The 21,342-nt window shown below is 39.3% G+C and overlaps 1 protein-coding gene across 2 annotated transcripts in view; it reads left to right on the top strand.

The window, feature by feature from the left end:
• The first annotated feature begins 873 nt into the window (after window positions 1–873).
• The window catches only part of scfd1 (sec1 family domain containing 1), a 47,847-nt gene continuing 27,378 nt past the window's right edge, over window positions 874–21,342 (top strand). For both annotated transcript variants that reach the window (XM_063006927.1, XM_063006928.1), the window contains exons 1-11: window positions 874–920; window positions 2,496–2,566; window positions 2,667–2,755; window positions 2,947–3,037; window positions 6,286–6,408; window positions 8,215–8,302; window positions 9,644–9,733; window positions 10,408–10,463; window positions 14,016–14,101; window positions 14,476–14,575; window positions 19,765–19,904. In XM_063006927.1, coding sequence (XP_062862997.1) covers window positions 890–920; window positions 2,496–2,566; window positions 2,667–2,755; window positions 2,947–3,037; window positions 6,286–6,408; window positions 8,215–8,302; window positions 9,644–9,733; window positions 10,408–10,463; window positions 14,016–14,101; window positions 14,476–14,575; window positions 19,765–19,904 — 965 coding nt within the window. In that variant the 5' untranslated portion in view covers window positions 874–889. The remainder of the gene's footprint in view (window positions 921–2,495; window positions 2,567–2,666; window positions 2,756–2,946; window positions 3,038–6,285; window positions 6,409–8,214; window positions 8,303–9,643; window positions 9,734–10,407; window positions 10,464–14,015; window positions 14,102–14,475; window positions 14,576–19,764; window positions 19,905–21,342) is intronic.

Here is a 21,342-nt window from a genome sequence, read left to right as displayed (position 1 = left end):
AATGTTACAATTTACACTGATCAGCCATAACATTAAAACCACCTCCTTGTTTCTAAACTCACTTTCTTGTTTATCAGCTCAACTTACCATATAGAAGCACTTTGTAATTCTACAATTACTGACTGTAGTCCATCTGTTTCTCTATATACTTACTCTATTTCTCTGTATACTTATAGAGACCACCAGGACCACTACAGAGCAGGTATTATTTAGGTGGTGGATCATTCTCAGCACTGCAGGGGCAATGACATGGTGGTGGTGTAGGGGACATAGGGCAGTGATAGCTCAGTGGTTAAGGTACTGGGCTAGTAAACAGAAGGTTGCCGGTTCAAGCCGATCGTCTCTGACTTTAAATCTACAAGGTGGACCAACTAGGTAGGAGTGTCTAATAGAGTGGACAGTGAGTGGACACGGTATTGAAAAACTCCATCAGCATTGCTGTGTCTGATCTACTCATACCAGCACAACACACACTAACACACCACCACCATGTCAGTGTCACTGCAGTACTGAGAATGATCCACCACCTAAATAATACCTGCTCTGTAGTGGTCCTGTGGGGGTCCTGACCATTGAGGAACAGCATGAAAGGGGTTTAACAAAGTATGTAGAGAAACAGATGGACTACAGTCAGTAATTGTAGAACTACAAAGTGCTTCTATATGGTAAGTGGAGCTGATAAAATGGACAGTGAGTGTAGAAACAAGGAGGTGGTTTTAATATTATTTAAATAATGTAAAGGTTTTTTGTTAGTTTTATTCTATTTTGGCAGAATAATGAATTAAAAGCGTTAAATCGGACAGGACTTGAAGGCAGCGTAAGATGGCGCTGTTTTAGTGCGCTGAGCTGCCACGTCACCTATCATCCTGTCATTGCATAAATAGTAAAGATGGCGGCCTCCATCCGGGAAAAACAGACAGGTCTGATTCTTCCTGATTTTTAACAGTTAAAATGCTAAGTGTTTGTTACATTTCTCCATAAGTGGTTATATTTATACGCGTATCTTTCTATATAATACAAATAATTAAATTAAGGCTGGGTAACTGTACTTACAGCTAGCCAGCTAATTAGGTTCCTACATTCATAACACATTTGTTTCAGCAATCTTAAAAAAGTGTATTTTAAGTGTATATTAAATATTTATGAAAATATGTTATATATATTATCCTACTGTCATCATTCAATCCACACCCCGTAATGGTTTATTATTATGACTTGTAGTTTAGCTCTGCTGCTACTTTCACTTTAGCGCTACGTTATAAAGGTAGCTAACTAATTTAAAATAAAGTATTATCTCTAAATGTTAAAGAATATAAATAATAAAACATGTTGTTATGTTGTAGAAATAATTATTACGTTCTCCATTGAACATGCGCTTGAGTAATGCTGATTTGATTTAGAATCGCTGATTTGTATCTCATACTCACGGTTTATTTTTGGGAAATATGTTTTAAAGATCTGTGAATCTACTGGCATGTATTATTCTGCTACAGAAAATTAGGCCTGCTGACTGTACCCACTTGTTGTTAGGTATCATAAAGGCACTGCAGACACACCAAAGGACCACTGAATAAAATTTTGGAAGGTGGACGTTTTTATAGCCAGGGGTCAGGGATAAATCACCAGCCCATGTTTCCATAATTACAGTGTTTTATCTGTATTTGCCTAATTGCTTTATGCTGTTCGTGGTCATGGTGGGACCAGAGCTACTTGGAAACACTTGACCACAAGGCATGAACACATACACCTTGGATTGGTTTTCAGTTTATTGCAGGGCAACACACACAAACTCACATATTTAGAGTTAGTGTCTGCAGTTTTCATTCAACCTCCCAAAATATGCAGCAGGTTGATTGGCTGCTCACATAAATAAGTGTTTTGTGTCCATGGTATAAGGATGGCTCGGTGGGTAGCACTGTCGCCTCACAGCAAGAAGGTCCTGGGTTCGATCCCCAGGCGTGGCGGGGTGGTCCGGGTCCTTTCTGTGCAGAGTTTGCATGTTCCCCCTGTGTCTGTGTGGGTTTCCTCCCAGAGTGTGTGTGTGGGTATGTGTGTCTGCCCTGTGATGGACTGGTACTCCGTCCAGGGTGTTACTGTGTGCCTTGCGACCATTGAAAAGCTGGGATAGGCTCCAACACTCCCGCCCCCACGACCCTAATTGGATAAGCGGTTAACAGTGTAAGTGAGTGTCTGTCATAATTTTTTTGAAATGGTCAAAAAATGTACACCCACTGGATAAAGCCCCACGTTCCAGATGGTGAACCTGGAATACAAGAAGGCAGATGGTGACTAAACCTTAGCTTAGTTTTATACTGCTCTTTATGTTGGTTTATTTCTTTAGGTAGTTAACAAAGATTAACTGTTTCTGATTTTCCACTGTTGTAAAGCATGATCAATAATTCTAGTTTGTAATACTGAGGAACTACTAATTACTTTATATGTGTTTTTTAATTTTTAATTTCAATAACTAATGATTTATGTTTATCTTTTCTCAGTGGCCTTGAAGCGAATGCTAAACTTTAATGCACCACCCATAAAAAACACATCAGCAGAACCAGTATGGAAGGTAGAGGAGCTTGCTTGACTGTATTAGAGATACATAAGTCATGTAACTTATTCGAAATGGCTGCATTAAAATGTAATTTTTCGCTTGTTTGTTGGATTAGGTCCTTATTTACGATCGGTTCGGCCAGGATATTATCTCTCCTCTTCTATCAGTGAAAGAGTTAAGAGACATGGGGATCACGCTTCACCTGTAAGAAACTCAGATTTATAAACTCAGATAAAATATGTTAATATATTTTGCAACTCTTGCAGTTAAGAGCAGAAATTATTTCTTAAAGAATGTTTACTGTGCAGTTTTATGATTTGTATCATATAGCTGTTCAGCTGTTGGTGTGTGTGTTAATTCACTAAAATGAAATGTTGTTTTGCTTTACTTGCCAGATTATTGCACTCCGACAGAGATCCCATCCCAGATGTCCCTGCAATTTACTTTGTAATGCCCACAGAGGAGAATATAGACAGAATATGTCAAGTAAGAGTTAAAGCTTAATCCATACATTAAAAAAAGTCTGATCTGTACAATAGGTCTTAGCCAGTTCATGTGAATACAACAATTTACAAACCCCATTTCCAGAAAAGTTGGGACACTTTCTAAAAAGGCATTAAAAACTAAACTATTTTGTTACATTGCTTGAACTTTTATTCAACTGATAAAAGTACAAAGAAAACATTTTCAGACATAGAGTGCATGTGCTTGAAGGACTGAAAGATGCCACGGACTGTTAAGCAGCTAAAGTTTCGTATCAAGAAAAAATGTATCGTATCAAAACTGCAACATTTAGTATGTTCAATTCACACAAGACAACACAAGAACAGTTCTAACCTACCTCGCAGCCATAAAAATGAAAATATAAAACGGACCAAAATATAAAGACAAGATAAAGTAGGCAGATACATAATACTTATTGTTGCTATGAAATGACACATACAGTGTATCACAAAAGTGAGTACACCCCTCACATTTCTGCAAATATTTCATTATATCTTTTCATGGGACAACACTATAGAAATAAAACTTGGATATAACTTAGAGTAGTCAGTGTACAGCTTGTATAGCAGTGTAGATTTACTGTCTTCTGAAAATAACTCAACACACAGCCATTAATGTCTAAATAGCTGGCAACATAAGTGAGTACACCCCACAGTGAACATGTCCAAATTGTGCCCAAATGTGTCGTTGTCCCTCCCTGGTGTCATGTGTCAAGGTCCCAGGTGTAAATGGGGAGCAGGGCTGTTAAATTTGGTTTTTTGGGTACAATTCTCTCATACTGGCCACTGGATATTCAACATGGCACCTCATGGCAAAGAACTCTCTGAGGATGTGAGAAATAGAATTGTTGCTCTCCACAAAGATGGCCTGGGCTATAAGAAGATTGCTAACACCCTGAAACTGAGCTACAGCACGCTTTTCCAGGACAGGTTCCACTCGGAACAGGCTTCGCCAGGGTCGACCAAAGAAGTTGAGTCCACGTGTTCGGCGTTATATCCAGAGGTTGGCTTTAAAAAATAGACACATGAGTGCTGCCAGCATTGCTGCAGAGGTTGAAGACGTGGGAGGTCAGCCTGTCAGTGCTCAGACCATACGCCGCACACTGCATCAACTCGGTCTGCATGGTCGTCATCCCAGAAGGAAGCTGACGCACAAGAAAGCCCGCAAACAGTTTGCTGAAGACAAGCAGTCCAAGAACATGGATTACTGGAATGCCCTGTGGTCTGACGAGACCAAGATAAACTTGTTTGGCTCAGATGGTGTCCAGCATGTGTGGCGGCGCCCTGGTGAGAAGTACCAAGACAACTGTATCTTGCCTACAGTCAAGCATGGTGGTGGTAGCATCATAGTCTTGGGCTGCATGAGTGTTGCTGGCACTGGGGAGCTGCAGTTCGTTGAGGGAAACATGAATTCCAACATGTACTGTGACATTCTGAAACAGAGCATGATCCCCTCCCTTCGAAAACTGGGCCTCATGGCAGTTTTCCAACAGGATAACGACCCCAAACACAACCTCCAAAATGACAACTGCCTTGCTGAGGAAGCTGAAGGTAAAGGTGATGGACTAAACCCAATTGAGCACCTGTGGCGCATCCTCAAGTGGAAGGTGGAGGAGTTCAAGGTGTCTAACATCCACCAGCTCCGTGATGTCATCATGGAGGAGTGGAAGAGGATTCCAGTAGCAACCTGTGCAGCTCTGTGCTGGATAATAATGGTGGTCACACAAAATATTGACACTTTGGGCACAATTTGGACATGTTCACTGTGGGGTGTACTCACTTATGTTGCCAGCCATTTAGACATTAATGGCTGTGTGTTGAGTTATTTTCAGAAGACAGTAAATCTACACTGCTATACAAGTTGTACACTGACTACTCTAAGTTATATCCAAGTTTCATGTCTATAGTGTTGTCCCATGAAAAGATATAATAAAATATTTGCAGAAATGTGAGGGGTGTACTCACTTTTGTGATACACTGTATGTGTTAAACATGGTGTGAAAACTCAAATAAATAAATAAATAGTATGTTAAATTCCCAAACCATTAAACAGTATAATTAGAAGAAAAGGTAATATAACTCAGTGGTAACATGCCTCTGTTCCAGATTTTTTAAGTGTGTTGCAGCCATCAATTACTATTTTTTTATATTTGACAAAAAAAAATAAGTTGACTGTCTGTTAAATAAAGGTTTAATTGAATTTACAAAATACAGATTTCAGTTTTTGTTGCATTTTAGAATGTGTCTTAACTTTTCTGGAAATGAGGTTTGTATATAAGGTAGAAATGTTATTTTTAAACTGATTGACAACTCTTTTATAAAGACTGTAGCTGCGTCCGAAATCGCATACTTAAACAGTACGTACTAAATTCAAGGCAGTGCGCACTGCTCGGCCGGTAAAGCAGTACGCTCTTTCAGTATGCAAGTGTGCAGTATGCACACGACCTCGTACGTACTACATCAGCCATCTTACCAACGTAACGTAGTGCATGACATCACATCACCACAGTTATAACAATTTTAAAATCAGACAAAATTCATTGTCGTTCTTTACAAAGCTACTCATAACTTTATTTAGGGTTGTACTTAATCATAACATTTAAAATTTTTGTCTTACTCTGACTCTCCGCCATCTTTCTTCTTCTGCATGAAACACCTTTGCAGCTCCAGTTAAATTATAGGCTAGATTAGCAGACAGTAGTGTGCTGTGTTTGCATACTCAAAATGGCCACCCATGCAGTAGGTCATCTGAGTACTTTTTGCGCACTGTGTAATGAATACTATGTATTCGGACACACTACCCGCTCTCGCGTACTGCTTTCACGTACTGTTCAGTATGGAAGTATGCAATTTCGGACACAGCCTGAGCCTTTGGTGGTTCCTCTTTTTATACTCAATCATGATTTCCTCACTTGTTACCAGTTAACCTTTGTATTGTGGAATGTTTCAATGTCACTTATATTGCCCCATCCCAACTGTTTTTAAGTGTGTTTCAGGTATCAATTTGAAATAAGTGTATATTTACAAAATACAAAAAAAACTTCCTCAGCCAAAACATTAAAAATTCGAGAAAACATTTTATTTTATCTTCCGAATTTTCCAATCATTGGGATGTTTCACTTAAGCCCTTTATTGGGAAAATAAGCATTTCTTTATCAGTGGATCAAATATTTGTGTATATAAAAGACATTTACTGACTTGATTTATTTCTGTTGCTTTTGAAACTTCCAGGACCTGCGGAACCAACTTTATGAGTCTTACTACCTAAACTTCATCTCTGCAATCTCCAGAAGCAAGCTTGAAGACATAGCCAATGCAGCTCTTGCAGCAAATGCTGTGAATCAAGTAACCAAAGTAAGTAATTATTAATATTACAGATTCATACACTACTTCATCCATATTCGTGCCAGCAACTCCACCAGCCAGTAAGAGTAGGAGTTGCTCCCTCAGACACAGCCATTGGGTCTGTGAAGTTCCCAGCCTGGACTTCAACTTGAGAATTGAGCCTCACTGGTGGTGGGCTAGTTAATTAAACTGCTGTGCCACCCAAGTGCCCTTCCACATTTTAATTTTAACCATAGCGCTAAACATTTGATTTAAGGTTAGCATCAAACAGGTCTGTAAAAAGGCTGAAAAACCCTAACATTTTTGGCCTAAAACATAACTAACCTGGGCCAGATTTCCTATTAATGATCTTTGTGCAATTATGCTTTTGAGAAACCTGAATTAGATATTGTTTTTTTGTTTTGTTTTGTTTTGTTTTGTTTTTACTAGAGATGGACTAAGCAGTCTTTATCTGCCTGTTATCATTTTTTTTTCTCTCTATATGCTGCCACTGGGTCAAATAATTAGGAAGCACAATGTCAGCTTTCACCTGTATGCTGATGACATACAGCTTTATCTTCCCATTAGACCGAATGACAATGGCTCGTTAACATCTCTTAGCAGTTGTCTTGAGGACATAAAGAGGTGGATGGCTGACAATTTTCTTCAGCTGAATGAAAGCAAGTCAGAGGTTATCGTTTTTGGGGGTCCTCATCACATCAATAGTGTCTCCAATAACCTTGGTCACTTGTCTACATGTGTCAAAACATCTGTGAGAAATCTTGGTGTTATCTTTGACTCTGACCTCCGATTTGATAAACAAATCAACTCTGTGGTAAGGAATAGCTTCTTCCAGCTCAGAAATATTGCGAAGATTAAGCCTTTTCTCTGCTATTCTGACCTGGAAAAAGTTATTCATGCATTCATTTCTGCAAGAATTGACTACTGTAATTCTCTGTATATTGGGATTAGTCAGTCTCTGTTGCGGCGCTTGCAGGTAGTCCAGAATGCAGCAGCAAGGTTACTGACTAATACCAAGAAAAGAAACCATATTACACCAGTCCTTGCCTCACTACATTGGCTGCCTGTTCAGCACAGGATTCATTTTAAAGTGCTTTTATTTGTTTTTAAAGCGCTGAATGGTCAAGCCCCGGCTTATCTCAGTGGTATGCTTTCTCCCGCAACCGCACAGCGATCTTTAAGATCAGCCACTCAGAATTTGTTGACTGTTCCTAAGGCTCGTTTGAAGCTAAAAGGTGATCGTGCATTTGCAGTTTATGCTCCGAGGCTATGGAACACTCTACCTCCTAATATTCGACAAGCACCTTCGGCCGCTGTTTTTAAATCACTCCTAAAAACATACCTTTATAAGCTGGCATTTGAACAGTGAGGAGCTGTGTTAATTTTAATTGTTTAGTCTATTTGTATTTGTTTTATTTTGTCTCTTACTCTGTATTTTTATTTGGTTCTTACTTTTTTTTTTTAATATAATGTGTTATGTATGCTTATTCGATGTACAGCACTTTGGTCAACGTAAGTTGTTTTAAGAGTGCTTTATAAATAAAATTTACTTACTTACTTACTTACTGTTATAGTTCAATTCTTATTTAGCACCCTCAGCCAATTACCTTTGCTTATTCAAATTATGTTGACAACACTTAACTACACTGTGTGTGTGAGTGTGTGCAAAGAGTGTCATGTTTGCCTTAGATTTTAGTCTGATCTCATATTTTGAATGTCAAATATCAGAAATCTACAGTTTTTGTTAATAGGTAAAAAAAAAAATCTAGCTGGCCTAACACTATATTTCACTAAGTCTTCATTTGTGTTTAATAGGTGTTTGATCAGTATTTGAACTTCATAACACTAGAAGATGACATGTTTGTGCTCAGCAATCAAAACAAAGAACAGATCTCCTATCACGGTGAGCTAAGTGCAAACCACAACAAGCAGCTTTGTTCTTCTGTTATAAGTGTTTATATTTATTTCTCATGTCATAAAAATAGTGCTGTTTGGATGACAAGATCTTTCAATGAGTCAACCTAAGAGTAATCAGTATTTCTCTGCAAACTCCAAAACCCAACAATAATGCTTAAAGATCTGTCATAAATACATATCCTGACATGGAAAATTTATATTTTATCATATTTGTGTATTAAAGCATGTGATTCTCAGTGAGCTTGTAAAATAATTTAATAAGTCATTATTTTAATATTACATGTTTAAGATAATTTACAGGAAACGTATGACATTTTGAACATTAGAATGTAATAAAACATGACGTTGTCTTGAACTTTTATTGAACTGACAAAAGTACAAAAAAAATACTTTTATATAAACACATTTGAAATTTGATGCATGCAATACAAACATAATTTAGGACAGGATCAAAATAAGAGTGACAAATTGAATAGAATATTCAAGTCTCAGTCTTTGCTAGCAAAGATGGGTCATGGCTAACCACTTTGTGCCGAACGTCCTAAGAAAATTGTGAATCAGTTAAAAATGAACAATTCTCAACATAAGATTGCAAATCATTTTACCATCTACCATACATAATACTGTAGAAAGATTCAGGAAATCTGAAGAAATCTTAGTTCATGTAAGGCAAGGCCGGAAAGCACTATTGAATGTGTGCTTCAAGCCTGAGAAACTTTTATGCTACTGAAATAAATATAGCTCTGGAGTACTTCAGAAAACCATTTTTACGCAATACAGTCTGCTCCTGCACTAAAAAATGCAACCTGAAATTCTACAAATGCTGAGTTCTCTAAGCCCAAGCCTGTGTGCTGTGGTCAGATGAGCCCATTTTTTAGCTTGTTTTTGGAAAAAATGAATGAATGAATCTAGATGCCAACTCCAGTCTAAATCTGTCTCCTATTAAAAATCATAAAGTATCATGCAGAGAATTAGACGACAGACACCACAGACATCTCGTATCATGCATTAATGGGCAAGAAATCCACAAAACTTACAATCCTCTGTTTGCAAAAGTGGAATTAGTAAGTGATAAAGAGGTAAAAAATAACTGTCAGGTTTGTTGAGTGTGTTGCAGACATCAAGATCCAAATTTGTTTATATTTACAAAAATTGATCATGTTGGTGAGAGAAAACATAGAAGTTTTTTGGTACTTTTTTCAGTTAACAGAACTGGTCATGTATGTAGTTTTTTGCGAGATATAGAACTTATACCTCATTTATGTAGCTGTGAGCAGATGATTTGGTGTTGTCTCAGTGGCTTACAATACTGCTGCTTCTCTTTCAGCAATCAACAAGCCGGATATCATGGACACAGATATGGAGGCTATAATGGACACAGTTGTCGACAGTCTTTTCTGCTTCTTTGTTACTCTTGGTAAATATCTTCATTGTAAATTACATTTGCGTTTATGCATGTAGCGCTATTTCAGTTTAGAATATTTATTTCCAGTCTTTCATGGTATTTATGCAGATTCAATTGTGTACAGTCTTATTGTACTCTTAAATTAAACTGCACTCACTGTCACCTTGGGTTTCTTCACCTAAAGGTTATAATGGCCCACCTCTATTCTTCTGTCAGTTGCATATATTTTTCTGATCTGATAAATTGTTTGTAACACATGTTTTTTAATTTTAATACCAATTGTTTTTGAAATGGGATGCCAACAATCTCATTGTCAGGTGTCCAAATACTTTTGGCCATATAGTGTTTTAAGGGCACAAAGTTTACAAAGCTCTGTTGGTTTTATTAGGATTTTCCTTTTTTATAGTATTATATAATATTATTCTTTTCTTTCCCAAAATGATTTATGCAGACCAAATTGAAAGCTGTGCAAATTGTAATAAATAGGTAGCACTCCCTTCCACTATCCAGACACAAAGATGAGCCTGATCACCTTGAGGGTGGCGCTATAATTCAGCATTTAACTTGAATTTTTCAAATAGAATCTGGCCTCTGTGTGTAGAATTCTTGTTTGCTTTGGGCGATGTGCACAAAAGTCTAAATTTACCCTCCTTTTGGCAACTGATTCTGATTTCCTGTTTCAATAGGTGCTGTTCCAATAATCAGATGTCCAAGAGGAAACGCAGCTGAAATGGTAGCTGTGGTAAGCTGAATGTTTCACCTATAGTACAGTGAATGCAGCCTAAGAAATACACATTTTCTATTTTCAGACTGTAAGAACCATTACTCATTAGTTTGGTCTGTTAAATGGTTTCTGTAGTATAGCAGAGGCTACAAATATGCTATCCAGTTTCAACAATAACTTTTTATCTGTTTGTGGGACTAACTAATGACTGAATAACAAATAATAATCAATAATTATGTTGTGTTGTTTAGATCAGGCTTTTCAGTGTTGGTTCTAGAGACTTACTGCTCATTTTATTGTTTAGATTTATTCTACTTCCCAACACAATTAATGAGCTAATAAAAGTGCTCTCTCTGAGCTGGATCAGATATATTTGTAATAGGGAATACTAGTAGGGAATTTTTCCATAAAATATGGTGTCCCACAAAGCTCTGTTTCGGGGGCCCCTATTATTTTCACCTTATATAGATTTTGTTTTCTTTTGTAACTTTCTAATCTTGATCAGGGACATTAGGGACATGGTGGATAACATTTGGTGCAGGGCAGGAATACACCCTTGACAATCCACCTTAGGACATTACATACTTACACATTCACTTACTTACGCTTAGCTTTGGGCACTTTAGAGTAGCCACTCTGCATCTTCTGTATATATCTGAGAGCGGGGGGGTGCAGTATCCAAAGAAATCCCTTGTACAGTATACAATATTTCAAAAATATTTCAAACTGCACTTTTATATACTTTTTATATACTTAATATTTTTAATTGTTTAGCCTGATTTTGCATGGAGTTCTATAAGCACAGTATCGACTATCTCAGAACTAAAGCTAGTACAATTAAAAATGATTATTGTTGGGTATCAAGTCTGTTTGAGGAAACACTGCCAGTTTATCTTAAGAGTTTAATAACCACTATGTAAAACCAAAAGCACCAATAACATTTTGATCTAACCATTGATGCTGGTGTATTATTTGATTTCCACATAAGAGATGCCTGTAAAACAGCATATTAATTGTACTTGCATTTATAACCTTTACTTTAAGGATGAAAACCTTTTTTATTTACAATATATTGGTTGGTTACCTGGTGCTTTTGAAATTACTCAAAGTATGGCAGCTGGTATTCTCTTGTTGACCTTAAATTGTGTTACTGAGAGTATTAGGAGCAGTGCAAGTGCCATATGTTTTTAATCCAAATTAAACACTTAGTTAACATGTCAAAATAACATGTCACAGCTAAAGCAATTTAGGGGCCATTATTAGGTCCCAATGGTTTAACCATATTGTGATCCAACTTAAGGTCACCCAGACTAGCAGTAGGTTTTAAGATCAGCAATATTATGGAGTTGAATAATTGTGGCATGATAGTATTAACAAGTTATCCTACTGCTTTAAAATTCCACATTACACCGATCAGGCATCAAATTATGACCACCTCCTTGTTTCTACACTCACTGTCCATTTTATCAGCTCCACTTACCATATAGAAGTACTTTGTTGTTCTACAATTACTGACTGTAGGTCATCTGTTTCTCTACATACTTTTTTTAGCCTGCTTTCACCCTGTTCTTCAATGGTCAGGACCACCACAGAGCAGGTATTATTTAAGACACAGTAACACACCACCACCATGTGAATGATCCACCATTTAAATAATACCTGCTCTGTGGGGGTCCTGACCATTGAAGAACAGGGTGAAAGCAGGCTAAAAAAGTATGTAGAGAAATAGATGGACTACAGTCAATCATTGTAGAACTACAAAGTGCTTCTATATGGTAAGTGGAGCTGATAAAATGGACAGTGAGTGTAGAAACAAGTAGGTGGTTTTAATGTTATGGCTGATTGGTGTTTTTTTTAATGATACTGGAATCAATGTACAGGGTGGGCCATTTATATGGATACACCTAAATAAAATGGGAATGGTTGGTGATATTAACTTCCTGTTTGTGGCACATTAGTATATGGGAGGGGGAAAACTTTTCAAGATGGGTGGTGACCATGGCGGCCATTTTGAAGTCGGCCATTTTGGATCCAACTTTAGTTTTTTCAATGGGAAGAGGGTCATGTGACACATCAAACTTATTGAAAATTTCACAAGAAAAACAATGGTGTGCTTGGTTTTAACGTAACTTTATTCTTTCATGAGTTATTTACAAGTTTCTGACCACTTATAAAATGTGTTCAAAGTGCAACCCTCTTCTCCCATTCTTCACACACTGATAGCAACACCGCAGAAGAAATGCTAGCACAGGCTTCCAGTATCCGTAGTTTCAGGTGCTGCACATCTCGTATCTTCACAGCATAGACAATTGCCTTCAGATGACCCCAAAGATAAAAGTCTAAGGGGGTCAGATCGGGAGACCTTGGGGGCCATTCAACTGGCCCACGACGACCAATCCACTTTCCAGGAAACTGTTCATCTAGGAATGCTCGGACCTGACACCCATAATGTGGTGGTGCACCATCTTGCTGGAAAAACTCAGGGAACGTGCCAGCTTCAGTGCATAAAGAGGGAAACACATCATCATGTAGCAATTTCAAATATCCAGTGGCCTTGAGGTTTCCATTGATGAAGAATGGCCCCACTATCTTTGTACCCCATATACCACACCATACCATCAATTTTTGTGTTCCAACAGTCTTGGAGGGATCTATCCAATGTGGGTTAGTGTCAGACCAATAGCGGTGGTTTTGTTTGTTAACTTCACCATTCACATAAAAGTTTGCCTCATCACTGAACAAAATGTTCTGTGTAAACTGAGGGTCCTGTTCCAATTTTTGTTTTGCCCATTCTGCAAATTCAGTGCGCCGATCTGGGTCATCCTCGTTGAGATGCTGCAGCAGCTGGAGTTTGTAAGGGTGCCATTTGTGAGTAGCTAATATCCGCCGAAGGGATGTTCGACTGATGCCACTCTCCAGTGACATGCGGCGAGTGCTACGCTGTGGGCTCTTGCTGAATGAAGCTAGGACAGCCACTGATGTTTCTTCATTAGTGACAGTTTTCATGCGTCCACATTTTGGCAAATCCAACACTGAACCAGTTTCACGAAACTTGGCAAGCAGTTTGCTAACTGTAGCATGGGAGATGGGTGGTCTCGTAGGGTGTCTTGCATTGAAATCTGCTGCAATGACCCGGGTACTGCGTTCACCAGACATCAACACAATTTCTATCCGCTCCTCACGTGTTAACCTCTGCGACATGTCAATGGCTGTAAACAAAGAGAAGCTTGTAAATAACTCATGAAAGAATAAAGTTACGTTAAAACCAAGCACACCACTGTTTTTCTTGTGAAATTCTCAATAAGTTTGATGTGTCACATGACTCTCTTCCCATTGAAAAAACTAAAGTTGGATCCAAAATGGCCGACTTCAAAATGGCCGCCATGGTCACCACCCATCTTGAAAAGTTTTCCCCCTCCCATATACTAATTTGCCACAAACAGGAAGTTAATATCACCAACCATTCCCATTTTATTTAGATGCATCCATATAAATGGCCCACCCTATATTTTGTGTTTATATTATTTGTATGTATTAAGTAAGTATTAAAAATGGTAAATCTTATTGCAGAAACTTGACAAGAAACTGAGAGAGAATTTGCGAGATGCTCGTAACAGCTTGTTCACTGGAGACACCATGGGCACTGGCCAGTTCAGGTATCACACACTGATACGTTTACTAAAAAAGGGATGTAAGGAGATCACCATTCAGAGTGTACTTTTAAGTTAATTTAATTTCTAACACTTAATCCCTACAAAATCTATGAATCCTGTTTGCTTTTCATGTTGCCCACCAGTACCTTGGGTTTTAGGTTAAATTACACAGAGATAATTTTCCCTGCTGGCAGTGCAGTCCATCCCCACTGAGTACCCAGTTTCCACTTAAGAAGCTTAAAACATTCTCCCAAAATGTGATGTTTTTTTTTTCATTGCTATGAGCCCCGAGTGGAAAAAAGATTAATCAACTTCTTTATTTTCTTTCTATTTCAAACTCTCTCTTTGTCCTTTGTTTCTCTGTCTGCCTTACTTAGTTTTCAGAGGCCACTATTTGTTCTTGCTGACCGAAATGTGGACCTTGCCACCCCACTTCATCACACATGGACTTACCAAGCCCTAATTCATGATGTCCTGGTAAGCATGCTCATGGTAGGATGCTTATCATATCTGTTAGTGCTATTTTGTTCAGAGGCCACTATTTGTTCTTGCTGACCGAAATGTGGACCTTGCCACCCCACTTCATCACACATGGACCTACCAAGCCCTAATTCATGATGTCCTGGTAAGCATGTCATGGTAGGATGCTCATCATATCTGTTAGTGCTATTTTGTTCTGACAAGGCTGCCAGTTTTTCTGTGTGGTAATTTAATTTCCCCTAAAAATGGAAAATTTAATTACTTCCAAATCATAACATATGGAAAAATAAGATCCCTGCAGTTTGCAGTTATGATATAGATTCAGGTTTCATGAAGTGTTTGGTGTGGAAACACTAATTTGTCTGTGTGCCAATGAACATAAATGCTTAAGCTTTTAGTCTTTCTGAAAACAGTTCTGCTTTAATAGAATGTATCTCTGACAGGGAGGTTCAACTTATTTTAAAGCTAAAAGGATTTTGCTCCTGACATATAAAAGCATTTGTTTTTGTTCTTGATATATAAAACTGGGGCATAAAGTCTGAGAATACAACTGAAAATGATCTTCTTTCTTTGCACTTTCTTTTAATGTACATTACCTCTTTTTAATTTAACACAGTACTTTCTTCAGAACCCATAGAATCAGCATATTTAAGTAACAAGTTGAATCTTAAAACATTAAATGAAGGCCGCTCAGGTGGCACAGTGGTAAAACACACGCTAGAACACCAGAGCTGGGATCTCGAATACATCGTATCGAATCGCAGCTCTGCCTACCGGCTAAGGCTGCGCGGCCACTTGAACAACGATTGGCCTGTTGTTTAGATTTGGGCGGGACTAAGCCGGATGGGGTCTCTCTCCCATGACTGGTGCAATTACGACCTCTGCTGGCTGATTGATGGCGCCTGCACAGAGATGAGAAAAGAGTGCTCTCAGGGTGTGTCTTCTCCGTACACAACGCTGAGCTGCACTGCACTCGTCAAAGTGCAGGTGATAAAATGCATACGGCATGCTGCCCACATGTCGGAGGGGGCGTGGGTTAGCTTCGTTCTCCTCAATCAGAGCAGGCATCGGCATTGGTGAAGAGGAAGCATGACGCAATCGAGCAAATTGGACGTGCTAAAAGGGAGGAAAAGGGGAGAAAATTCATAAACGAAATTAAAAAATAAATTTAAAAAAAACATTAAATGAATTTTGGAATGAATTAATGAATGCCTTTATTGTCAGCAAATAACATTAAAACCACCTCCTTGTTTCTACACTCACTGTCCATTTTATCAACTCTACTTACCATATAGAAGCACTTTGTAGTTCTACAATTACTGACTGTAGTCCATCTGTTTCTCTGCATGCTTTGCTACCCTTTCACCCTGTTCTTCAGTGGTCAGGACTCTCCCAGGACCACCACAGAGCAGGTATTATTTGGGTGGTGGATCATTCTCAGCACTGCAGTGACACTGACATGGTGGTGGTGTGTTAGTGTGTGTTGTGCTGGTATGAGTGGATAAGACACAGCAGCACTGCTGGAGTTTTTAAACACCTCACTGTCACTGCTGGACTGAGAATAGTCCACCAACCAAATATATATCCAGCCAAAAGCGCCCTGTGGGCAGCGTCCTGTGACCACTGATGAAGGTCTAGAAGATGACCAACTCAAACAGCAGCAATAGATGAGCGATCGTCTCTGACTTTACATCTACAAGGTGGACCAACTAGGTAGGAGTGTCTAATAGAGTGGACAGTGAGTGGACACGCTATTTAAAAACTCCAGCAGCGCTGCTGTGTCTGATCCACTCATACCAGCACAACGCACACCAACACACCACCACCATGTCAGTGTCACTGCAGTGCTGAGAATGATCCAACACCCAAATAATACCTACTCTGTGGTGGTCTTGTGGGGGTCCTAACCATTGAAGAACAGCATGAAAGGGGGGTAACAAAGCATGCAGAGAAACAGATGGACTACAGTCAGTAACTGTAGAGCTACAAAGTGCTCCTATATGGTAAGTGGAGCTGATAAAATGAACAGTGAGTTTAAAAACAAGAAGGGGGTTTTTATGTTATGGCTGATCGGTGTATACTGTAATATTAATTGACATAATTTTGAGTTTAAATGGCAAAATATCTAGATCCCTTGACAAACGTCCAAATGCACTGTTATTCAACCCCCAGTCTCGGTACTTGATAGAATATTCTCTTGTCTTGATAACCTATAATAAGTGATTTAGATAACAAGCTTCTGAAACCGTTCTTATGGAATATTCACCCATTTTTCTTGTACAAAACAGTCCTACTTACTGTGGGACAAAGATTTTGGAATTGAGAAGGCCACTCCAGGATATTCCTGGACTGATTCCTAAATCAAGCTTTAGTTTACTTAAATTATCACCGAGGTTCAATTACACCACAAAAAGCAAAACGTTACTCCTCATAACACCTTGACATTTCTGTTAATCCATGATGCCAGTAAACTGGTCAAGATTGTCAGTTCCTGCAGCAGATTAACATCCTCACATTATCACTGACACACCTCCAGGCTTGACTGGGGGAGAGTACTCTCTGGTCATAAGCCTCGCCTTTTTTGCACCACTGACCCATATGGCCAAACAGTTCCAGTTTTTATTTGAGTTTTCACTCTGCAGAATTATCCAAATTACTTCTGGTCCATTCCAGTCAAGCCTTTCCATGCTGAGTGGCATCCATTGTGGAGTCCGGCTATAAAGACCTTGGTTGTTAAGTGATCATCTTAGGGTATTGAATATTTTTGATTGTAACTGTATACACCTGTGGTCAGGCATATTTTATTACCTTGAATTATTCTTAGAATGTATAATGTATGAGACTTGATTTTGTTGGACATACTTTAGAAAAGCACACACCTGGGTCTGTCAGGGTCCACAATTTACACTGCATCGTTAAAACTAAGACCAAGCCTTGAAGGCCAAAGGTGGTTCTACAATGTATTGAATAAGGGGACTGAATACTTTTGTAATAGCAGAGTAAATAACGAGTTTTCTCCCAATCTAGTCATATCCGGTTGCCTGTTTGTATTTCGCCTCTACTGCTGCAGACCTCCACTCCTGACCGATGGGGCTGTAGCTAACACACGGCCCCTCCGACACATGTGCAGTATCTCTTTTTTTCACCTGCACAAGACGGGTTTATATGCGGGTTCATGTGCCGTATCGTGCATGATGAGTCACTCACCAATCCCATTATTCCCCGTCTCTTTGTGCAGGCCCCGTTGATCAGCCAGTAAAGGCTTACTTGCAGCAGTTATGAGGAATTCCTACAGCGTTCCTCCCTCAGACTAGCCAATCATTGTCTGTATAGGCGCTCATCTGACCATTAGCAGAGCTGAGATTCAAACTACCCAAATGCACCTAAGATTTCAGTTTTTGATTTTTGTTTTTGACAGACTTCACTTCACTATTTTGACATTAAATCTACATTATTATATTCAGTTCTTGTTGCATTGTTTTGTGTAACAGATTAAATTGTCATAGCATGTACAGTGTATCACAAAAGTGAGTACACCCCTCACATTTCTGCAGATATTTAAGTATATCTTTTCATGGGACAACACTGACAAAATGACACTTTGACACAATGAAAAGTAGTCTGTGTGCAGCTTATATAACAGTGTAAATTTATTCTTCCCTCAAAATAACTCAATATACAGCCATTAATGTCTAAACCACCGGCAACAAAAGTGAGTACACCCCTTAGTGAAAGTTCCTGAAGTGTCAATATTTTTTGTGGCCACCATTATTTCCCAGAACAGCCTTAACTCTCCTGGGCGTGGAGTTTACCAGAGCTTCACAGGTTGCCACCGGAATGCTTTTCCACTCCTCCATGACGACATCACGGAGCTGGCGGATATTCGAGACTTTGCGCTCCTCCACCTTCCGCTTGAGGATGCCCCAAAGATGTTCTATTGGGTTTAGGTCTGGAGACATGCTTGGCCAGTCCATCACCTTTACCCTCAGCCTCTTCAATAAAGCAGTGGTCGTCTTAGAGGTGTGTTTGGGGTCATTATCATGCTGGAACACTGCCCTGCGACCCAGTTTCTGGAGGGAGGGGATCATGCTCTGCTTCAGTATTTCACAGTACATATTGGAGTTCATGTGTCCCTCAATGAAATGTAACTCCCCAACACCTGCTGCACTCATGCAGCCCCAGACCATGGCATTCCCACCACCATGCTTGACTGTAGGCATGACACACTTATCTTTGTACTCCTCACCTGATTGTCGCCACACATGCTTGAGACCATCTGAACCAAACAAATTAATCTTGGTCTCATCAGACCATAGGACATGGTTCCAGTAATCCATGTCCTTTGTTGACATGTCTTCAGCAAACTGTTTGCGGGCTTTCTTGTGTAGAGACTTCAGAAGAGGCTTCCTTCTGGGGTGACAGCCATGCAGACCAATTTGATGTAGTGTGCGGCGTATGGTCTGAGCACTGACAGGCTGACCCCCCACCTTTTCAATCTCTGCAGCAATGCTGACAGCACTCCTGCGCCTATCTTTCAAAGACAGCAGTTGGATGTGACGCTGAGCACGTGCACTTAGCTTCTTTGAACGACCAACGCGAGGTCTGTTCTGAGTGGACCCTGCTCTTTTAAAACGCTGGATGATCTTGGCCACTGTGCTGCAGCTCAGTTTCAGGGTGTTGGCAATCTTCTTGTAGCCTTGGCCATCTTCATGTAGCGCAACAATTCGTCTTTTGAGATCCTCAGACAGTTCTTTGCCATGAGGTGCCATGTTGGAACTTTCAGTGACCAGTATGAGAGAGTGTGAGAGCTGTACTACTAAATTGAACACACCTGCTCCCTATGCGCACCTGAGACCTAGTAACACTAACGAGTCACATGACATTTTGGAGGGAAAATGACAAGCAGTGCTCAATTTGGACATTTAGGGGTGTAGTCTCTTAGGGGTGTACTCATTTTTGTTGCCGGTGGTTTAGACATTAATGGCTGTATATTGAGTTATTTTGAGGGAAGAATAAATTTACACTGTTATATAAGCTGCACACAGACTACTTTTCATTGTGTCAAAGTGTCATTTTGTCAGTGTTGTCCCATAAAAAAAGATATACTTAAATATTTGCAGAAATGTGAGGGGTGTACTCACTTTTGTGATACACTGTATAATTGGAATTGGCCGTGTGTGTTTTAGGATCTTCATCTGAACAGGGTCACTATGGATGAGTCTTCAGGATCAGAAGCTAGCCCAGCAGGGGCACGGCCCAAGAAAAAGAACAAAAAGAGCTATGATCTCACAGCCGCTGACAAGTTTTGGCAGAAACATAAAGGAAGGTGAGAGACTGCTGTTATCGAACATGTACACCAATCAGAAATAACATTAAAACCACCTCCTTGTTTCTACACTCACTGTCCATTTTATCAGCTCCACTTACCATATAGAAGCACTTTGTAGTTCTACAATTACTGACTGTAGTCCATCTGTTTCTCTACATACTTTGTTAGCCCCCTTTCATGCTGTTCTTTAATGGCAGGACCCCAACAGGACCACTACAGTGTAGGTATCATTTATAATTTATCATTCTGAGCACTGTAGTGACAATGACATGGTGGTGGTGTGTTAGTGTGTGTTGTGCTGCTATGAGTGGATCAGACACAGCAGCGCGGCTGGAGTTTTTAAATACTGTGTCCACTTACTGTCCACTCTATTAGACACTCCTACCTAGTTGGTATACCTTGTAGATGTAAAGTCAGAGACGCTGTTGTCTGAATATATTTTTGGTTGGTGGACTATTCTCAGTCTAACAGTGACAGTGGTTTTTAAAAATTCCATCAGCGCTGCTGTGTCTGATCCACTCATAGCAGCACAACACACACTGACACACCACCACCATGTCAGTGTCACTGCAGTGCTGAGAATGACCCACCACCTAAATAATACCTGCTCTGTGGTGGTCCTGGGAGAGTCCTGACCATTGAAGAACAGCATGAAAGGGGGCTAACAAAGCATGCAGAGAAACTGATGGACTACAGTCAGTAATTGTAGAACTACAAAGTGCTTCAATGTGGTAAGTGGAGCTGATAAAATGGACAGTGAATGTACAAACAAGGAGGTGGTCATAATGTTATGCCTGATCTGTGTATATTCATGTATGTTGTAAAATAGTAGCTTGGTTTAACTTGCATTCCAATAATAGTTTAGTCCCACAGAAATGAAATGTAAATAATAATAGGGTACATCAAAGCTATGATTCTTACATTCTAAAATACTGTGTTGACTTTGTCAAATGAAATAAGACCCATGTCTTCCAAAAAGTTCCGCCGTGACTCACCAGTTCACAGAACATTTTCCCAAAAGGCTTAGGGGTTTCTTAAATGTTCGTCTGGGTGCACTTGTGACCTCTGCACGCCGATTTTTAAATTGAATTGAATTTTAAACTCTGATATTTTAAAGTACTTCTAGGAAGATTTAATAGTGTGCCAAGCTGTTCTAATTTGCATGTACTGTAGTTTGCTTAAGTCTAAGAGAAATGGCTTTGTAACCCTTTAGCCCTTTCCAGACTTACAGAGTCCTGTAACCTAATTTCTCCCAATTTCCCAGAATACAGCAGTGCTTCACATTGCTGGAAAGGTCATGTTTAGATAAAGCTGGGCTGGCAGTAATCCTTGCCTTGGTGTGTTGGGTCTAATTTAACCCAATTATTAATTTTATTAATAATTTTAAACAATTAAGTGTGACAAAAATTCAAAAAGGAATAATTAGGGGCTGCTC

The sequence above is a fragment of the Trichomycterus rosablanca genome, chromosome 13 (genome assembly GCF_030014385.1).
Source record: "Trichomycterus rosablanca isolate fTriRos1 chromosome 13, fTriRos1.hap1, whole genome shotgun sequence".
NCBI lineage: Eukaryota > Metazoa > Chordata > Actinopteri > Siluriformes > Trichomycteridae > Trichomycterus > Trichomycterus rosablanca.
This window is presented reverse-complemented; position numbering and strand designations above follow the sequence as displayed.